We start from the raw sequence: 17,490 nt of genomic DNA on the forward strand, positions 1-17,490 counted from the left end.
TTATTGTAAATTTGGCCTGTCCATTCACTATCTAACTGAGTTCAAATTACCACAAAGGATATTTTTTATAAATCGAGTACTAAGTGTAGGAGGGTGGGTGTCTGAGTAACAATATACATATAAATGACAGCATAGAAATGAACTAAAAATAAGGTAAATATAGTCTGAGATTTCCTTTTTTTTGTAATTATTTAAAGGGTAACTATTAAAATTTATTCAGTTTCATTTTTTCTTTTCAGAAAGACTTCCTTATGGGCGTCATCATTTTCACATGATGATGATGATAATAATAATAATAATAATGAAATAATAACTGACATGAGACCAGAAGTTCATCCGTTTTGTTTGGTATAATCTATTTGAATGAATGAGTTAACTTCATTCGTGTATTTAACCTTAATTGAAGTGTTAATACTGATTTCTCAATTGTTTTTTTCTAATTTAAACTGTTTAACTGTTTACTCTGAATGAATTGTAAAGATAATTTTAAGTATTAAGTAATGATATTACTTATTTGTGGTTTTAATGTGTAGCAACATAATGAATATTCATTGTATATATATTGTATGCCCCCAAATGCCCTGGTACGGTCGAGAGTGAGGAGAGTCCGCTCTTCCTCTCGAAATGCTCTCACATGGCCAGCGAATATATAGCCTCTGCCAGGGAAGTCCTACTCACTGCCTTCTCGCACCAGGGGTGTTGTTCACAAAAGTGAGAGGACGAAAAGCGAATGTCCGGCGCTTTAACCGGGTTGGTGGATATGAAGGATCCACCTAGGGGAGTTGGAAAACCCTCATTCCAAACCAATGGTGCACATGGGCTCCAGTATCCTGAAGGAACGAATGGCGTATGAACCAATCGTTGGTCACCGGCTACCATGGGACTGCATCTCCTTACGATGCTCCACTGCCTTGTGGATCAGACCTTTAGGTCAAAGGCTTGGGGTGTGGCCCTTTAAGAAAACCACCTGCTTCAGTCTGGACACCTGGGTAGTATCACAGCCCTCACACAAATCAAATGAGATTTGTGAGGCGCATATATATCTGGTGCTTTTTTGTAACAATATTTATGTGTTTAAATAAATAAAATATATATTGTATCTACGTGTTTATATGTTGATGTAACTATCGTAACCAATGGTTGGAGACTCTGGTTGACATGGCTCAGAATCAATCACAACGGCGTAGGTGTATACACTCTTTATCTTCCCTTAAACTATGAGATTAAAATTGCTTCATATCTATCTTCCTTCCGGTATTATATCCTTATATACAACCTTTCTTTTATATATTACCACCATCAAATTAACTACTTCAATGAATTCGGTATTCATCTTGTTGTGCTAATGAGGTATGGCAACTTGAACCGATGCATAAATGTGCCTGGTCCTATGTTGCAGCTGACTAACTGATTGATATGTTGATGAGTGCTCAGGTGTGTGCACTCACTCTTCGATTAAAATGAATATTCGATTTCCGTTAAAAACAATCATAATTTACGTATTATTTATCAATAGATAGATAGATAGTGTGGATAGATAGGTAGAGAGTATGGATAGATAGATAAGTAGAGAGTGTAGATAGACAGATAGACAGGTAGACAGATAGTGTGAACAGATAGATAGATAGACACAGTATGTATAATTGCCCATTATGATTTAAAAATGAATTAACCAATCAAATTCATCAATTTACAATATTCCAAAAAGAAACTAAAGAAAACTCCCACGCATAACTGTCGATACAGACGCACATTTGATATTTTTGAAATTAATTTTATTCTAACTCACTTTTACATTGAATATCTCATCTCTAATGTAAATAATTCATCACCACGATCATCATCATCATAAGTCATTACTGAAGAAGCTAATTTAAAAAAAGTGCGAAACTAGTAACAAAAAAAAACGAAAAAAAATATCAATGTAAGAATCATTTTACCAATTATGTTTTATTTTTATTACAACAGATGAGTAGCCCAAGAGAAAGTAAAACGAATATGGAAACTAGTGAAGATGATGAACAATTAATGGTAAGTAATAAACAAAATTTTTTATTTTTTTCAGTGATTTATATTATTTATAAATATTATCTTAATTTTCATTTATTTATTTAAACGCATAAATATTAGTACAAAGGGGCACCAGGTATATATGCACCACACAAATCTTATTTGATTTATGTAAGAGCTATGATACTGCCCGTGTGCCCAGATAGAAGCAGGTGGTTTTCTTAGAGGGCCACATTCCAAGCCTTTGACCTAAAGATCTGATCCACAAAGCAGTGAAGCAACGTAAAGAGATGCAGTCCTATGGTAGTCGGTGACCGAAAATTGGTTTCTTCAAGATACTGAAACCAATGTACACCACTGGTTTGGAATAAGAGTTTTCCAACTCCCCTAGGTGAACCCTCCGTGCCCACCAACCCGGTCCAAGCACAGGACATTAGCTTTTCGTCCTCTCAATTTCTTAAACAACATCTTGGCCACGAGAAGGTAGTCAGTAGGACTTCCCTGACAGAGCCTATATACGCGTGGCCATGTGAGAGCATTTGGAGAGAGAGAGAGAGAGCGGACTCTCCCCACTGTCGACCATACCAGGGCATTTGGGGGCTATCTTAATGTTAATTTAATTTAAAGTGTTTTCGTTTTTCTAATTAAGTTTATTGAATATTATGTAATCAAACTAGAAGTTCACAAATATCGTTGAATTTGTAATTATTTTTATCATGAACTGATATTAGTGTGAAAACTGCTACAAATTATCCATATGGACGTTGTAGAGACTAATAAATTTTGTTTTGAAATTATGGACTACTTCAAGTTAGACAATCATTGGAAATATCAAAAGGGGTTTTGTGGATATTATAGTAATTTCAATAGTTGACATCATGAGTCAATTGAAGTCAATCGAATCTCACGAGGCGGGATCGTGAATGTGCACTACTGAGGAGTCCCACAATAGGACGAAACGGCCGTCCAGTGCTTCCAGGTTTTCCATGGTGATCTAGCTTCAATTGACTCTTGATCTCAACTATTGAAATCATTGGAAACTTTGAAGCACTGGACAATTGTTTGATCCTAGTATTGGATTCATGCTGGACTGAATGTGCTTTGTCTAGTTCGAGATGGAGGGTTTGCGAATGCATACTACTAAAGAATCCCTTACTGAGATGAAACAACTTTCTTTTGTGCTTAAGTTTGTAATGTTTGTGATCTGAATCAAAACCACAAATTAATTAAAACAGTTGATTAATGAAACACAATTTACCATCATATGAGCTGTGTTTTGACTTCAGTTAGTTGGAGATAGTCGACAGAAAATCTTTAACCAATGTTCCGTGCTATTCCGCACTCATCAGGAAGTTAAATCTGCAATGTTGGAGGAACTGGTATACCTCGGAGGGTTAGAACCCCTTATCACCATCCTTTGCAGTTTGAGAGTAACCTGAGGATACCTTGGCCCTATAGGAGAACAGTTGAGGCCCAAAAATTTCAGTAGTAACGTCGCGAATTATGAAGCTATGTGACATGAGTTTATTTCCTACAGAAAACATCACTTCCCACAACGTTACAAATTTACTTTACCGTCAGGCGTAAACTAGCATGAAACCCGGGTTTGAAGTTTCCTGCTGACTTCCTTCGATTATCTAACATCTCAAGATAGACAATTTTATCAAGGTGATAAATAACAAAATTGCTTTTTCTGATATCTTTCTCTGTTAATGACTAAGCTACTTTCAAACAAAATTTTGTGTGTATACACAAATTATACCTGTGAATCGAGTTTTGTTTCTAGCATCAGAAGATTATTAGACCTCTAAAAACGTATGGTGTCGAATGAACCGGTCGAATTAATAACCGAAGTTTTAACATCATTGTTATTAGTTGTAAAAGTAGATGTAGCAATGTAGTGAACGAGCACTCAGGTTCGGAAAGACCAATTATTTGTTTACCTCACAATTATACAGTGGTTTAGTAAAATGTGAAAATCATACATTCAACAAATTATTTGCACATCTTTCAATTGTCCTTTACATCCTTCATGATTCTTGTAATTCTGTTTTTTTATCCTAATTCCTCTTTGTCTTCCTTTCTCTTCTCTTCAGTTCAATCTTCTCAATCTTTTTTTGAGAAGTATTCCACTTCTGATTTGTGTTACATACTACTTACATCTAACAACATATATTACATACACCACAGTAATAATAATACACTAATTAAACAATTAGTTACAATCTAATAATAATAATAATAATAATAATAATCTAAGTAACACTAGTGTAGTTAGTTATTATATCTTCTTTGAAACTGACACTTGCTACTTGTTGTAATTCGACGGAGATTGATACATCTCGTTGAAAGGGAGAAGATATGACTGTGGATGAAGATTTTACTATATACTAACAAGAGATCAAAATTTATATCTTAGTACACGAAGTTATGTCATTTTCTTGACTGGTCAATAGTCGAGTTTGAATACTTTGAAATAGACAGTAGTTGGCATTGATCAATCGATAACTTGATATAATTATGTAATTTACAAAGTCAATAGGTTAAACTGCTTTACTAACGTAGCTAACCGAACTACTAAGTTATATATTTACTCTTTCCTAGCAAGTTAATTTGGTTGGGTACCTGAGCGTAGGATTTCTTGTTAGGAGGTCAGTCTAGAAAAATATACTGTCTACTCGTTTCATCCACGTGAATTCAATGCTCAAAAGTAACTTGATTCTTGTCAGGTATTACAGAGTTCCAGTTGAGTAGTTAAGACATTTTATTAAGTTTGTATCTGAGTGAAATGATTGCTGACCCAGGTAACAATGAATGATGGTGATAATTATACATATTTTCACTCTATGTATACATTCTGTGGATTAATGAAGGTTGTAAGAGAGTAAGCAAACTAGATTTCGACTGATTTCAAAACGACAGATATATAAACACATTATTGGAGATGAAGTTTCAAAGAAAATTCATAATATTACTTAAATGTTCATATACTGTTGAATTTACAGTCGACTGGTTGTTGAGTAGTAACCATCGCCATATTTGTCTAGTCCTTTAGTATCGATAGAAATCTATTGATCATTTTAAAATGTAGTCATTTATCTAAATGATTAGAAACCATTTGCACTCTGCTTACATAATAAGTGGTTGGATGTAGTCTGTGAGAAATCCCAGAGTACCGTTTACCTCGAGATTAAAGATGGGTCTTGAAAATGAGTGCTGAATAACACGAAACCTAGGTCAAGTACAGTTTGCTGTTGGCCAACATCAACCGCCAAATACCTAAGAATTTAAATATTATTTACCTTCAACAAGAAGATACTTCACTATCAACTTCATTAGTTTGTTAAAAATGCTTCAATATTTTTCTCCAAACAAGTAAGATTATGATATTCAATTTGAGGTTATGGAGGTTACTGAAAAGTTATACAACTACAAGCAATGATATCCAATAATCTACACGATTCCTGACTGACAATTATCAAATGCCCACTGGTGAATAGCTGCAAAAGAAGATTCTCGGAGTTCCAGTGAGAAGCTGTGACTAGTGGGGTCGAACAATGTAGGCTGTGAGGCAGTTACTCACTAAAGATATTGGAAGGTGAGTGCGCAATATCGTGAACTGATTGAAGTTAGACATTCACACTGTTGGATACCGGCTCAGTGACCTAGAGGTTAAGCGTTTGCGCGAGAGCGTAGGTTCCAGATTCGAATCCCGCGTGCAGGATTGCACTATTGATGAGCCCCACACTAGGACAAAACGGCCGCCCAATGCTTTCAGGCCTTCAATAGTAGTCTAACATTGATCAGTTCATAATTTTAAAGATTGTAATAAATCATATGACCACCATTAGTCCTCACCTTCAGAGAGTAATGAGTTCTTGAGACACGAACACACATGTTTTTCGATGAATTCATTTTCTGAAGCTGTACAGTCGTATTTATGGGTAAGTGGAGCCCAATCAAAATGAAGTGATCTTACACAATATAGTTGAGACTATTAAAAGATTTCGAGTTTTAAATCTAATAATTCGTAAATGGAACGGTGTCATTTTAATGTAATTAACGTTTTCAAGTATTAAATAAAAAAGAGGTTGCATCATTTAACAAACTAATCAACAATTTTAATAGTTGAGATCATGAGTCAATTGAAGCTAGGCCACCATGGAAAACCTGGAAGCACTGGACGACCGTTTCGTTCTATTGTGGGACTCCTCAGTAATGCGCACCCACCATCCCGCCCTCGTGATCCAAATCCAGAACCTTCGATCTTACGCGCGAACGCTTAACCTCTAGACCACTGATCCAGCAGCATCAAACGGTGTTAATATCTAACCTAAACCAATCCAAAAATTTGCACAACCATCTTCCATTGTACTGAGATAGATACCTGTCTCTACCTGACATGGATTTGCTCCACTGGTCGTGGCTTCTCTATGGAGAATTTAGTTATGGTCAACTCACTGGATGACCGTTTCGTCTCAATGTGGGACTCCTCAGCAGTGAGCATCCATGATCCCGCTCACGTGCGAGCTCTTAACCTCTAGACCACTAAACCGGCATCCAACGGTGTTAATGTCTAACTTCAACCAATCCACAAAATTGTGCCACCGTCCACCATTGTCTTCTGTGAGTGACTATCTCACAACAGACCTAGTCTAACTCCACTGGTCACTGCTTCTCACAAGAACTCCAAGAAACTAGCCAGTCACTAATGAGCAAATGACGAAACGGCCGTCTAGTGCATCCAGGTTTTCCATGGTGGTCTATCTTCAATTGACTCATGTTTCCAACTATAAAAAATTACTAAAGTCTCCACAAAACCCCTTTTGATATTAATCAACAATCATGAAGAGCTTATGTTATGTGATAGTTTCTGGAGTCATAAGTTGCAATCTAAAGAAGACTGTCTACTTAATAAGGGAGAAAGAGAATAAGATAATAATTAGCATAGAAGAATAAGGGAGTGAACATAACTTTTCTGTACATAAAGTTCGCATTCGAAATGATGAATTACTATTGGCTTCGATTGTATATAAATTCCTCATCTAAATTATTAATTTTAAAAATCAATTTTTCTTTCCCCCTCCCCCCACAAAAAAACTATTTTCTTTCTGTTTAACTTTTTTCATGCTTTACTAGTTAGCTCATGATTTGAATATTTTCTTTTTTTTTTTAAATTTATTTATAATAACAACGAATTTCTTTTTTATTCAATCATATTAACCTTGTTCCCACCTATCCACCTCCCCCTTTCAAACATTTTTTTTTTACCTTTTTTCCACCTTGTTTTAATTACTTATCTAGTTATTATTTTTTGTTTAAATGAAATAAAAGTACATCTAATTTATAAATTCCCCCCTTTTTTTTCATTCGAGAAAATAAATTGACTTTAATTTAAATAATTTTGATGATTTTTTTAAATTTCTCTTTTCGTTTCTTACTTTTTAGAATTTGATTTTCCCTCTTTTCTTTTTTTGAAAAAAAAAATTTCTTTCATTTATTTGGGTGTAACTTTGACAATATAAATATGATAGATTTATAATTTTTATTTTAAAGATTGAATATTTAAGGTGTATATAAGTTAAGTTATATAGTTTTGTTATTACTCGTTGTTTGTCACTCATTCATTCATTCCTTCATTCATTCAAGCCTATACTCTCTTTCTTTCTTTTATGTCTATTACATATAACATCGAAATTTCTTGTTTTATTTCTCTAGTTTATATCATTTCATTTTTTCGTTTGAATGAATGAACAATGAATATTGAATAATTATCATTATTATTATTATTATACCAATAAATGATGATATCTATAATCGTTCTAAGTTAAAAACAAACAGTTTACTATAATATTCTACTTTGTAATCTATTATCGATTATATTTATTGTAATGAACAAGAACATAAATAGGGAAAATCGATTATATCCCAACACAATATTACAGAATATCTGGGAATCATACAGTATACACCTCATTTGCAAAATATCTGTCAATCATCTCAAACTTCATTGGTCATTTGATTCCATACCGATAATTTATTATTCTTGTTCTCTTTTTTTGATGTTCTTAACTTTCTGCCTCCAGGCATTTCACTTTTGATTGATAATACATACTACTTATATCTGTCAACATCAGTAACCCATACCGCAAAACGACTAATAAACATGCAAATGTGTTCAGTGTACTTCTTCAAAGAATAGTACATAAGAAAGACTATTAATTCACCAGTGAAATGCATTAAATTCAATTTTTTAAAAAATATTTCAAGTCTCACATAGAAAACTCAAACTTTATTCAGTATAACAAATAGTGATTACCAAAACTATTTAAACTCATGAGTTTTAAATAAAGTGAAAAATGTACGTATTTTGTATATGTGCAAATATGTACTGTTCTAGAATCAATGTCTTATCGAATAAGAAATGTAACGATGATTACATTTTTTTTGTCACAACTCATTATAATAGTTGAATTCATGAGTCGATCTAAGTTGGACCATCATTGAGAACCTGGAAGCAATGAATGGCCGTTTCGTCCTAGTAAGGGACTTCTCAACAGTGCGCATTCACGATTCTGAATGAATGACTCGAACCCAGGAACTTCGATCTCGCGCGCAAACTCGTAACCTTTAGACTATTGAACCGGTATCCAAATATGTTAATGTCTAACTTCAATCGATCCATAGTTATAGTTTAAATTGTCTACAAAAAATTGACTTCACTTTCTATTCAATAATGAAGAAGTAGGTACCCACAAAACACAATCTAAAATATCATTCAACTGATAAGTTTATAAGGATTCGATTGTTGTAAAGAGAATTTTCATCATAAATATTAACATAAGACTGAATAAATAGTCTCATCCAAGTTTCTTAAAGCTATTTAGCAGTATATGTGTATAAGTCTTTTACTTGTATATGATACTGAATCTAGACAAAAATCAAGGTTGACCAGTGAGACTGATTCCTTTATAGTTAGACAGTTAAAATAGTATCGTTTACATGTGCTAACAACAAGTTATATATATATATATAATCCTACCGTCATCAACATTATTTCTATTTGTTATTATCGGTCGGTATCCTTTGCAGTAAATCTTTCTAATACCCACAATCATATTGACTTCAAAGTTAACAGCTATTAAATACTGAAGTTTTAAATCATAGATTATTTGCGTAAATTACTATTTAACTGACCAAATAAATTACCAAACTTTCACTTGTGATATTAGTGATTTATTATTTCGAACAAGACTAGATTGTATGCCTCCAAATACCCTGGTATGGTCGAGGGTAGGAAGAGTCTGCTCTCTCTCTCTCTAAGTGCCCTCACATAGCCAAGTGTATACAACCACTGTCAGGGAAGTCATACTCACTGCCTTCTTACGGCGGGATGGGGTGTTGTTTACGTAAGTGAGGGGACGAAAAGCGAATGTCCGGTGCTCTAGCCCAGTTGGCAGATATGGAGAATCCATCTAGGGGAGTTGGAAAACTTTGATTCTAAACCAGTGGTGTACATGGGCTCAAGTATCCTGAGGGAACAATTGGTGTATGAACCTGCTGTTGATAATCGGCCAACATGGGACTGCATCTGCTTACGTTGCTCCACTGCCTTGTTTATTAGACATTTAGGTCAAAAGTTCGGGGTGTGGCCCCCTAAGAAAACCACCTACTTCAGTTTGGGCACCCGGGAAGTATCCAAGCCCTCACATAAATCGGATGATGAAGTGTAGCACATATATATATATGGTGCTTCCTTGTATCAATGTCTATATGTTCAAATAAGTAAACAATAAATAAATAAAACGTCATTCTATAGACGTAAAATGATTTTTGATAACAAGTTTTGAGTGACAAATGAAACCAATATTCATTTGTTGCATAGTTTACAGTGGACCTTTATCATTTGGTGTCAGTCTGTAATTAAAATAGAACTCGGAGAAGTATCTTTTATGAGAAAACATTTAAAAACCCTTTAAATTTTCATGAGATATAAAATTAAAACACCTTAACAAATAAAGGTGTAAATGTTTATATACATCTAATGCTGAAACAACAAGCTGATAAAACATTCTATGAACTGAACAACTGACGAAGAATGTTTACTATCCTTTTCTTTGATATGTGTATTTGTGTGTACATTTCATTATCTGTTAGAAGTAACTGGATGATTATACAACTTTCGGAGGGAGGGGTTGCACGAAATCCACAAATTAAATGGTCTCATTATGTACTCTAAAAGAAGTATAGTAAAGACATCTTAACACACTTCATAGAAAACTCAAAACTGGTACGAAAAGTTCCGTTTCATTATCATGGATAGGAATTATCATTATAGAAGGAAAAATATCCAATGTTAGCTCTTGGAGGTGTAGGTTTTATGCCGTACGTATAAATCAATGAGTTTTCATTTGAAAGCATTTTTTTCATATTGTTAACTTTCAAACCACTATACATTTGACGTTCTACACCACGAGTATGACGTAAAGGCTTTAGAATATGTATTACCCTTTCTTTTTATAATTTCCTCAGATTGTTATCCAGTAATTCATCTCCTTAACTTCTCAACAAATTTTCTAGAAAAAGATTGTTTACACGATAACATGGTGTTATGAAACAAGAAATAAAGAAAAAATCTGTTTATGCTTAGATAAGAAAAATTATGTAATAAAGTTTTTCGAGTAACAAAGATGGAAATACTGGTTTTATGCCTTGGGAAACTAGTAAACTTCTCGAAACCACTATATTCCAGTAGATTTTATTGATAACTATGACAACTAGTTTGAATTTTTGTAAACTTTCACTTTATTGGCTAAAAAATTTGATGTAATGTTGAGTTATTGGGATCAGTCACCATGTTATAATGTGGTCGATAGTACTCAAGCAATACTGCAGATTACATAAGTATGATACCAGTTACTGCTAATTGGTCATTTAGTGAGTCTATTTTTAAATGAACATACTTCTAAATATTATGCAAAATTTTTTCACTTGTCCGAATTACCACACTGTACTTTATCAATGAAACAAGGATTATCAATTCCATGTACTTAGATATACAAGTTTCAAATTGTTCACATATGATCGTGGTATAGTAATACAGTATCAAGATATTTCTTTCTCTCTCTTATCTTAGAATGATACCTCATCTGACTAAGCGTTTTAGGGACTATTTTTCACTTTAAGAGTATTAATAATTAAGTGTCTCTATATATTTTTCTTTTGTATCAACAGAAAGATTGTCATGTAACCAGAAAAAGAATTAGTGGTAAGTTATTTAGTTTCGTCGTTTTATATTATTCAAACGCTTAACAGTAGTGTGATTTTGAAATCAGAATAATATCTGTAACAGTTAACTGTATTACGATTTCCTCACGGCGGAACTGAAGAAAAGTTTTTTTTGAAAATATTTTAAAGTTATTCTGGTAGCAAATTATTTGAGATACCCCTCATTTTAAGAGATGTAGAACGTTTTGACATAACTATTGGACAATTCCGTGCTTAAAAACCCGATTATTGATCAATAAATTGTCGACATAGTACCGAAATTGACGAACTTTGATAATTCTAGTAACGTTGAAAAGGTTGTACTTCCCACTGAATCCGTAAATTAATAGATTTGTCACGAAAAGTAAACTTGATTAAATGTTATGCATTAATGATTAATTTATTTAGTTCTATAATTGATTCTCATCCTAAAACATCAATCTCATCGATATGAATGCAAATTTGTCCACTACTGAATATTTTATCAAATTTTAATTAGCTTTTAATATTTCTAAAAAAACAAGGCCATATGCCAATTCGTTGTGATCTTATGTTCAGCTTTTTATCACTTGAATTATCTACCAATCAGAATATGACTTTTCCAATCTTGACACTTTGCCAAATCGATGACGTTCGACCAGTATGAGCAGTCTAGCGTCCTTATTGATCCTTTGTCCGCCTAGACCTTCCAATTGAGTCCAGAAAACCAATTACAGCTTCTGTTGTGCGAATCATTTATTTCAAGCATACTCGGTTTATATACCAGGCAGACAGACCGCATCACACCACAAAATAGTAAATAATATTTGTACAAGAACAGGCCAAATGTGTCTGTGAACGTGGGATACAATAATCAATGAACTGAATATAATTTATGAACAGTAAATCGTATAGTAATAATCCCTAGGTCAAAAAGAAACTTGTAGTAAAATGAATATAGATATACACAATCTAGTTACGCAATAGTTAAACAATAAGAATATACATAGAATAATCGTCCATTAATAGATCCCAGAAATTACCCGTACTTATGTCTTCACCAGGATATAACAATGCAGTAAACTTGTTACAATTAATATCAATTATCCTGAATAACCTATCATTTTCCATTCATTATAATTACTCATGAAATGTCACTGTTTTTAAGAATTGCCAACATAAAACCCTAATGATGTAGAATAGATGAAAGGTAGCTACCAGGTAGATCTAGAACTTTCGTTTTGAACTATTTAAAATAAATCAATTGGATATATCTGTACTTCAGAGTTGATTTTCATTCCAGGATTAAAACTCAGGATTATTTATTTCAAACACTATCACGTTATTCACTTAGCTACTACGTACGGATTGTCAATCACTTTTACAACGGGCATAAAATCTAGTACAAATTAAGATGGTTTAGATTATCCTGTTTTCAAATTTTCTAACTTAAATTTGATCAATCTTCAGTAGAATAAGCCAAACCATTTCAAAATGAATTATATCTTACACTTATTATAATCTGTTTATTAATATTCTTTTCTTAAAATTGTGTGAATCAATTCAGTTCACTCACCATCTTTTTCTTAGAAGTCGATACTGATTATTATGTTGACCAAAATTATTATGAAAGATTCTAAACAAACACATTTTATCAGAAGGGGTTTTGTGGATATTATAGTAATTTTAATAGTTGAGATCATGAATCAATTGAAGCTAGACCACCATCGATTGAAGTTAGACATTACCACTGATGGATGCCGGCTCAGTGGTCTAGTGTTTAAGCGCTCGCGCGCGAAACTGACAGGTCCTGAGTTCGAATCTCTCGAGGCGGGATCGTGGATGCGCACTGCTGAGGAGCCCCATGATAGGACGAAACGGCCGTCTAATGCTTCCAGGTTTTCCATGGTGGTCTAGCTTCAATTGACTCGTGATTTCAACTATATAAAATTACTAAAATTTTCACAAAACCCCCTCCTGAAATTGTATACTTTACAGTAAATGCTAACTCATTGCTGAGGAAATTCCCATTATGACTCATTTGTAACTGTATTAACATAGTATGGTTTTCCTTCAGAAAACTTTTGTTTATTTACAAAGAGAAACTAGAAACAAACCACTTCTAGAACTGATTTGAGATACCCAACCTACAGGTAACGAAGACATAACAAGGATTTAGGATAAAAGACAGTAGTATAAAACCTGAAAGAGAAAATTTTACCGATTAAGAAAAGCCTGTTCGTTGAAAAGAGATCTCTTCGCTGAACTTCATGTTTTTAATTTTTTATGTTTAAATGGGAATTATCTGTCAAATGCTAACTTGTAAATTACTCTAATGATATCATGAGTTTACTAGCTTTCATAAAAATTTCCTGACGAGGTATATTTTCAAAGATACTGTTCATCATGAACTAATTAATATTAGCTAAAGGTTAGGGAACTGCTTCTAAATAGATTCCAGTTATGGTTGGTTGAATGAGAAGTCCTGGTGATACATTATAAGTTCACTAAAGTTGTAAATCTAGACCACTAGACTTCTTAGTCTAAATGTTTTGGATTCTACCTTCTCCACAAATCATCTTTTATAATAATATGTTCGCATAACACTTAACTTATTCATTACTTCCGATTCATCTCATTTATATTATTACTGATATTTTATAGAATTGCGAGAAATATTTCGATTCATTGATCGAGACAATGATGGTACAGTAAGCAGACAAGAATTTAGTACGTTGATACGGCTTGTCAGTTCGGAATATACGGATAATCAAATTAAGTTGTTAATGAATAAAGCAGATATGAATGGTAAGTAAATTATAATTCGTCATTTTTAAAAAATAAAAGGAGTTCATTAGTTGAATTGAACTATACACCCCTATGCTTAATACTATCAATAAGCCTGACAATAAAATGTTTCACTGATTGTATTGATGAGTACCAATGACAGGAGTTTTCAGAAGCAGTAATGGGATATCCTCTTAGTGATCTCGACTGTGATTGGCTGATATTAATTGTGCTGAATCAGTGCTGAATCAATTACTTCTAATAATTTACTAGTGTTCAACAGAGAGACTTGTATAATTTGAAGAGATTTTAATGACAAGATTGCTCAAATAGTGTTAAATTTTGAGGTCTAATTTAGTTACTATATCTATTTCTAAAGCTTAGTCAACCAACAAAGTAGAAGAAGATCAAGACTTCACGAGACTCATGAGAAAAATACCGAACTATAGTGCTTATAACTTCATGTATATCTATGAGTTACCAGATTGACAGAAACATGTGGTTGAATTTTGGCGATTCATCCCCAATATTAGGACCGGATGGACTGCAATACTTCCTTAAAAAGTGTGTATCTTTACTTTAGCTAGCCAAATGATCCGCTTATTCACCTGCACTTACGTCTTATTGGCCGCGTAGCTTAAAAACAGAATAAAAACTATCCAGCTCTCCCAATATGTTACGTAATAAGGTCTTAAATAAAAACTAGGTATCTTAACAACTATTCGGCATTCATTGATCATTCATTGATCGTTAATTGAATAAACTCATCCCTTTATAATTTCTAGAAGGTATATTTTTTAAAAAGTAAACTCTATCATCATGACAAGTAACAAATATAAAATTCAAATCTGTGAAATGATATCGATTTGCGACTACAGAGTAACACTTTATAATGATTGACCATTAAGAACCAACCAATAAACTAAATGAGAAAAAAACTATTCATAACATTTACATGTTCATAATTTGTAACTATACAGTTTTTTAAGCAAAGATGGATAGTGGCTAGCAGTGGAATCCAGGATGCGCGTTTAGTCCTATTTGGGACTCTTCAGCTGGATGTACCTTCATCTCAAAGTTTATGTTCACTCTGGGACTCGAACCCAGTACCTTTCGCTTCAAACACCATCGCGTTATCCACTCAGCTACTGAGTCCCAAATAGGACGAAACGCGTGTCCTGGATTCCATTGCTAGCCACTATCCATCTTTGCTTATAATGCTTGTGAATTAAGGCAATATCGAGGCAATACGTATAGTATACACATATGGCCAATAAGAGACTGACCAGTTGCAGTCCTAAACATCAATGGGAAGATACAAATCAACAATACTAAGTGAATTCATACAATTTTTTCTTCAAGATTTCACTAACCTATACATGTAAATATACTTTTTCGGTTGTAACAATATGATGTTTTTTCCATTTACTTATATAGGTGATGGTGAAATGGCTTTTGATGAATTTGTTCGTCTATTATCCAATGAAAGTGATGCTCATGAAGAAGTTTCAGCAACACGAGAAGCATTTGAAGTATTTGATACGGTAACTCAATATAATTTTATAGCTGTGTCAATGAATATTCTACTCTATTGTAAAGTACAATCGTTAAGATGCTTTGATTGAGATCATGAACCGGTTGATGTCAGACCATCATTGATAATTTGTAAGCACTGGATGGTCGTTTCGTCCTAGGATGGGACGCCTCAACGACGAGCACCCACGACCCCACCCTCGCAGTTCAAACTCAAGGCCTTCGGTTTTGCGCGCGAATGCCTAACCTCTAGACCACTGAGCCAGCGCCCAACGGTGTTAATGTCTAACCTCAACCAATCCACGAAATTGCGCGACCATCTTCTATTGTCTTAGGTAGATACTTGTCTCTACCTGACATGGATTAGCTGCACTAGTCACGGCTTCTCACTAGAACTCTAGAATCTCCTCACAAAGCTATTCACTAGTGGGCTCATGCTGAGGAGTCCCATAGTAGGACGAAACAGCTGTCCACTGCTTCCAGGATTTCAATGATGGTCTTACATCAACCGGTCCATGATCTCAATCAAACACATAATAATCTCCACAACCCCATATTGATTAATTAAGATACTCAAAATTATAGTCTGTGTTTAAAAAAAATAAAATTAAAACCATACTGTACCAATAAATTAAACAGAATCAAGATGGTGATTTGAATTTTTCATGAACATTTTAATAGTAATACCGTTTAACATTCATTTTATAAAAAATACTTTGTCAGGTCTCCTGACTTAAGACTGAAATCACCTCGATTATTAAGAGAAAGTTTGTTGTTTCTCTGAACAATGAAAATGTTGTAATATAAGAAGAAATTAACATAAAATGCTTCATCTCAAAACAAACTCTACATGGATCATAATTCTATATAAATAAGTTTCTTTTTCTTTTGTTCAAAGTAAACTCTTAATCATATCATGTCTTAACTAATGCACTGAGTGACAGTGTAGTGAACAAGCAGATGAGGGCGGACAATCGGATGTATTTGAGCACAAAATTACAGAATATCTCACTAAAATCTGATAACCATACAGTTAACAGTTAGTTTGCAAACTGTTAATCAATTATCTCAATCTTGACTATTCCTTCTACAAATATCAATCCATAGTCTCCGATTATTATTGAACATGCATTTTCATACCAATTTCATCCCGTTTCCATTCTCTCCTTATCGATCTTCTACTGAAATACATTCAGTGCCCGACCATCATTATATACTACTTATGTGGATATAAGTAACCCATACCACAACAGTTACACTTATACTCAAGAAATTGTATAAAATTGTCAGAAATTCCAGTTATTCAGTCATTAGATTGTTGTCTATAAACATCAATTCATCATTTCAGTAAGTCAAAAAACAGATATCATGAAATAAAGACAAATAGTCGTAAAATTTATTTATAAACTAGTAAAATATCATCTGGAATAATTGAGTGTTTTTAGAGAAATTAGTCCGCTTAAAGATTGGAAAACTTGGTTATAAACCTTCAGTAAACTGAAAAATCAGTTAAAACTGTATTATATACTCAAGTTTCATTACGTTTGTATGGAGATATTGTTGATTTATAAATCTGTTTACTTATGGCCCAAAACTGGGTATAAACACTACAAGATCAATTTGTCATCACTTGAGTTCCCTGGTATGTGTAGTTTCATTGGTGCTAGTCAGTTGATGGGGTTGGGAACCTGCTGAGATCACCTGGTTATACGATATACTTACTCAAAAGTTAGTGGAAACAGAATTTTGTTGAAAATAGTTTCATAGTGATCAAGATTTGTAGCTCAGGTGGATGATTTTGATGGAGTTTTGTTCTCTGAGCTGCATGGTTTGGTCATGGAGCTTTCATCGTCCTTCTGAACACTTCACTTCTACCTGAAGTTTGTGCTGATGATGTCGTTCAGAAAGACGATG

The 17,490-nt window shown here is 33.6% G+C and overlaps 1 protein-coding gene across 1 annotated transcript in view; it reads left to right on the forward strand.

Annotated features, from left to right (window-relative positions):
* Positions 1-1,998: 1,998 nt before the first annotated feature.
* Positions 1,999-17,490, forward strand: part of Smp_144790 (hypothetical protein) — a gene marked incomplete at both ends in the record, with an annotated part of 19,284 nt that continues 3,792 nt past the window's right edge. The window contains 3 exons of the mRNA XM_018791055.1: positions 1,999-2,031; positions 11,245-11,278; positions 13,921-14,064. Of these exons, the coding sequence (XP_018645761.1) occupies positions 1,999-2,031; positions 11,245-11,278; positions 13,921-14,064 (211 nt within the window). The remainder of the gene's footprint in view (positions 2,032-11,244; positions 11,279-13,920; positions 14,065-17,490) is intronic.

Source organism: Schistosoma mansoni (assembly GCF_000237925.1).
Source record: "Schistosoma mansoni, WGS project CABG00000000 data, chromosome 7 unplaced supercontig 0100, strain Puerto Rico, whole genome shotgun sequence".
Taxonomy (NCBI): domain Eukaryota; kingdom Metazoa; phylum Platyhelminthes; class Trematoda; order Strigeidida; family Schistosomatidae; genus Schistosoma; species Schistosoma mansoni.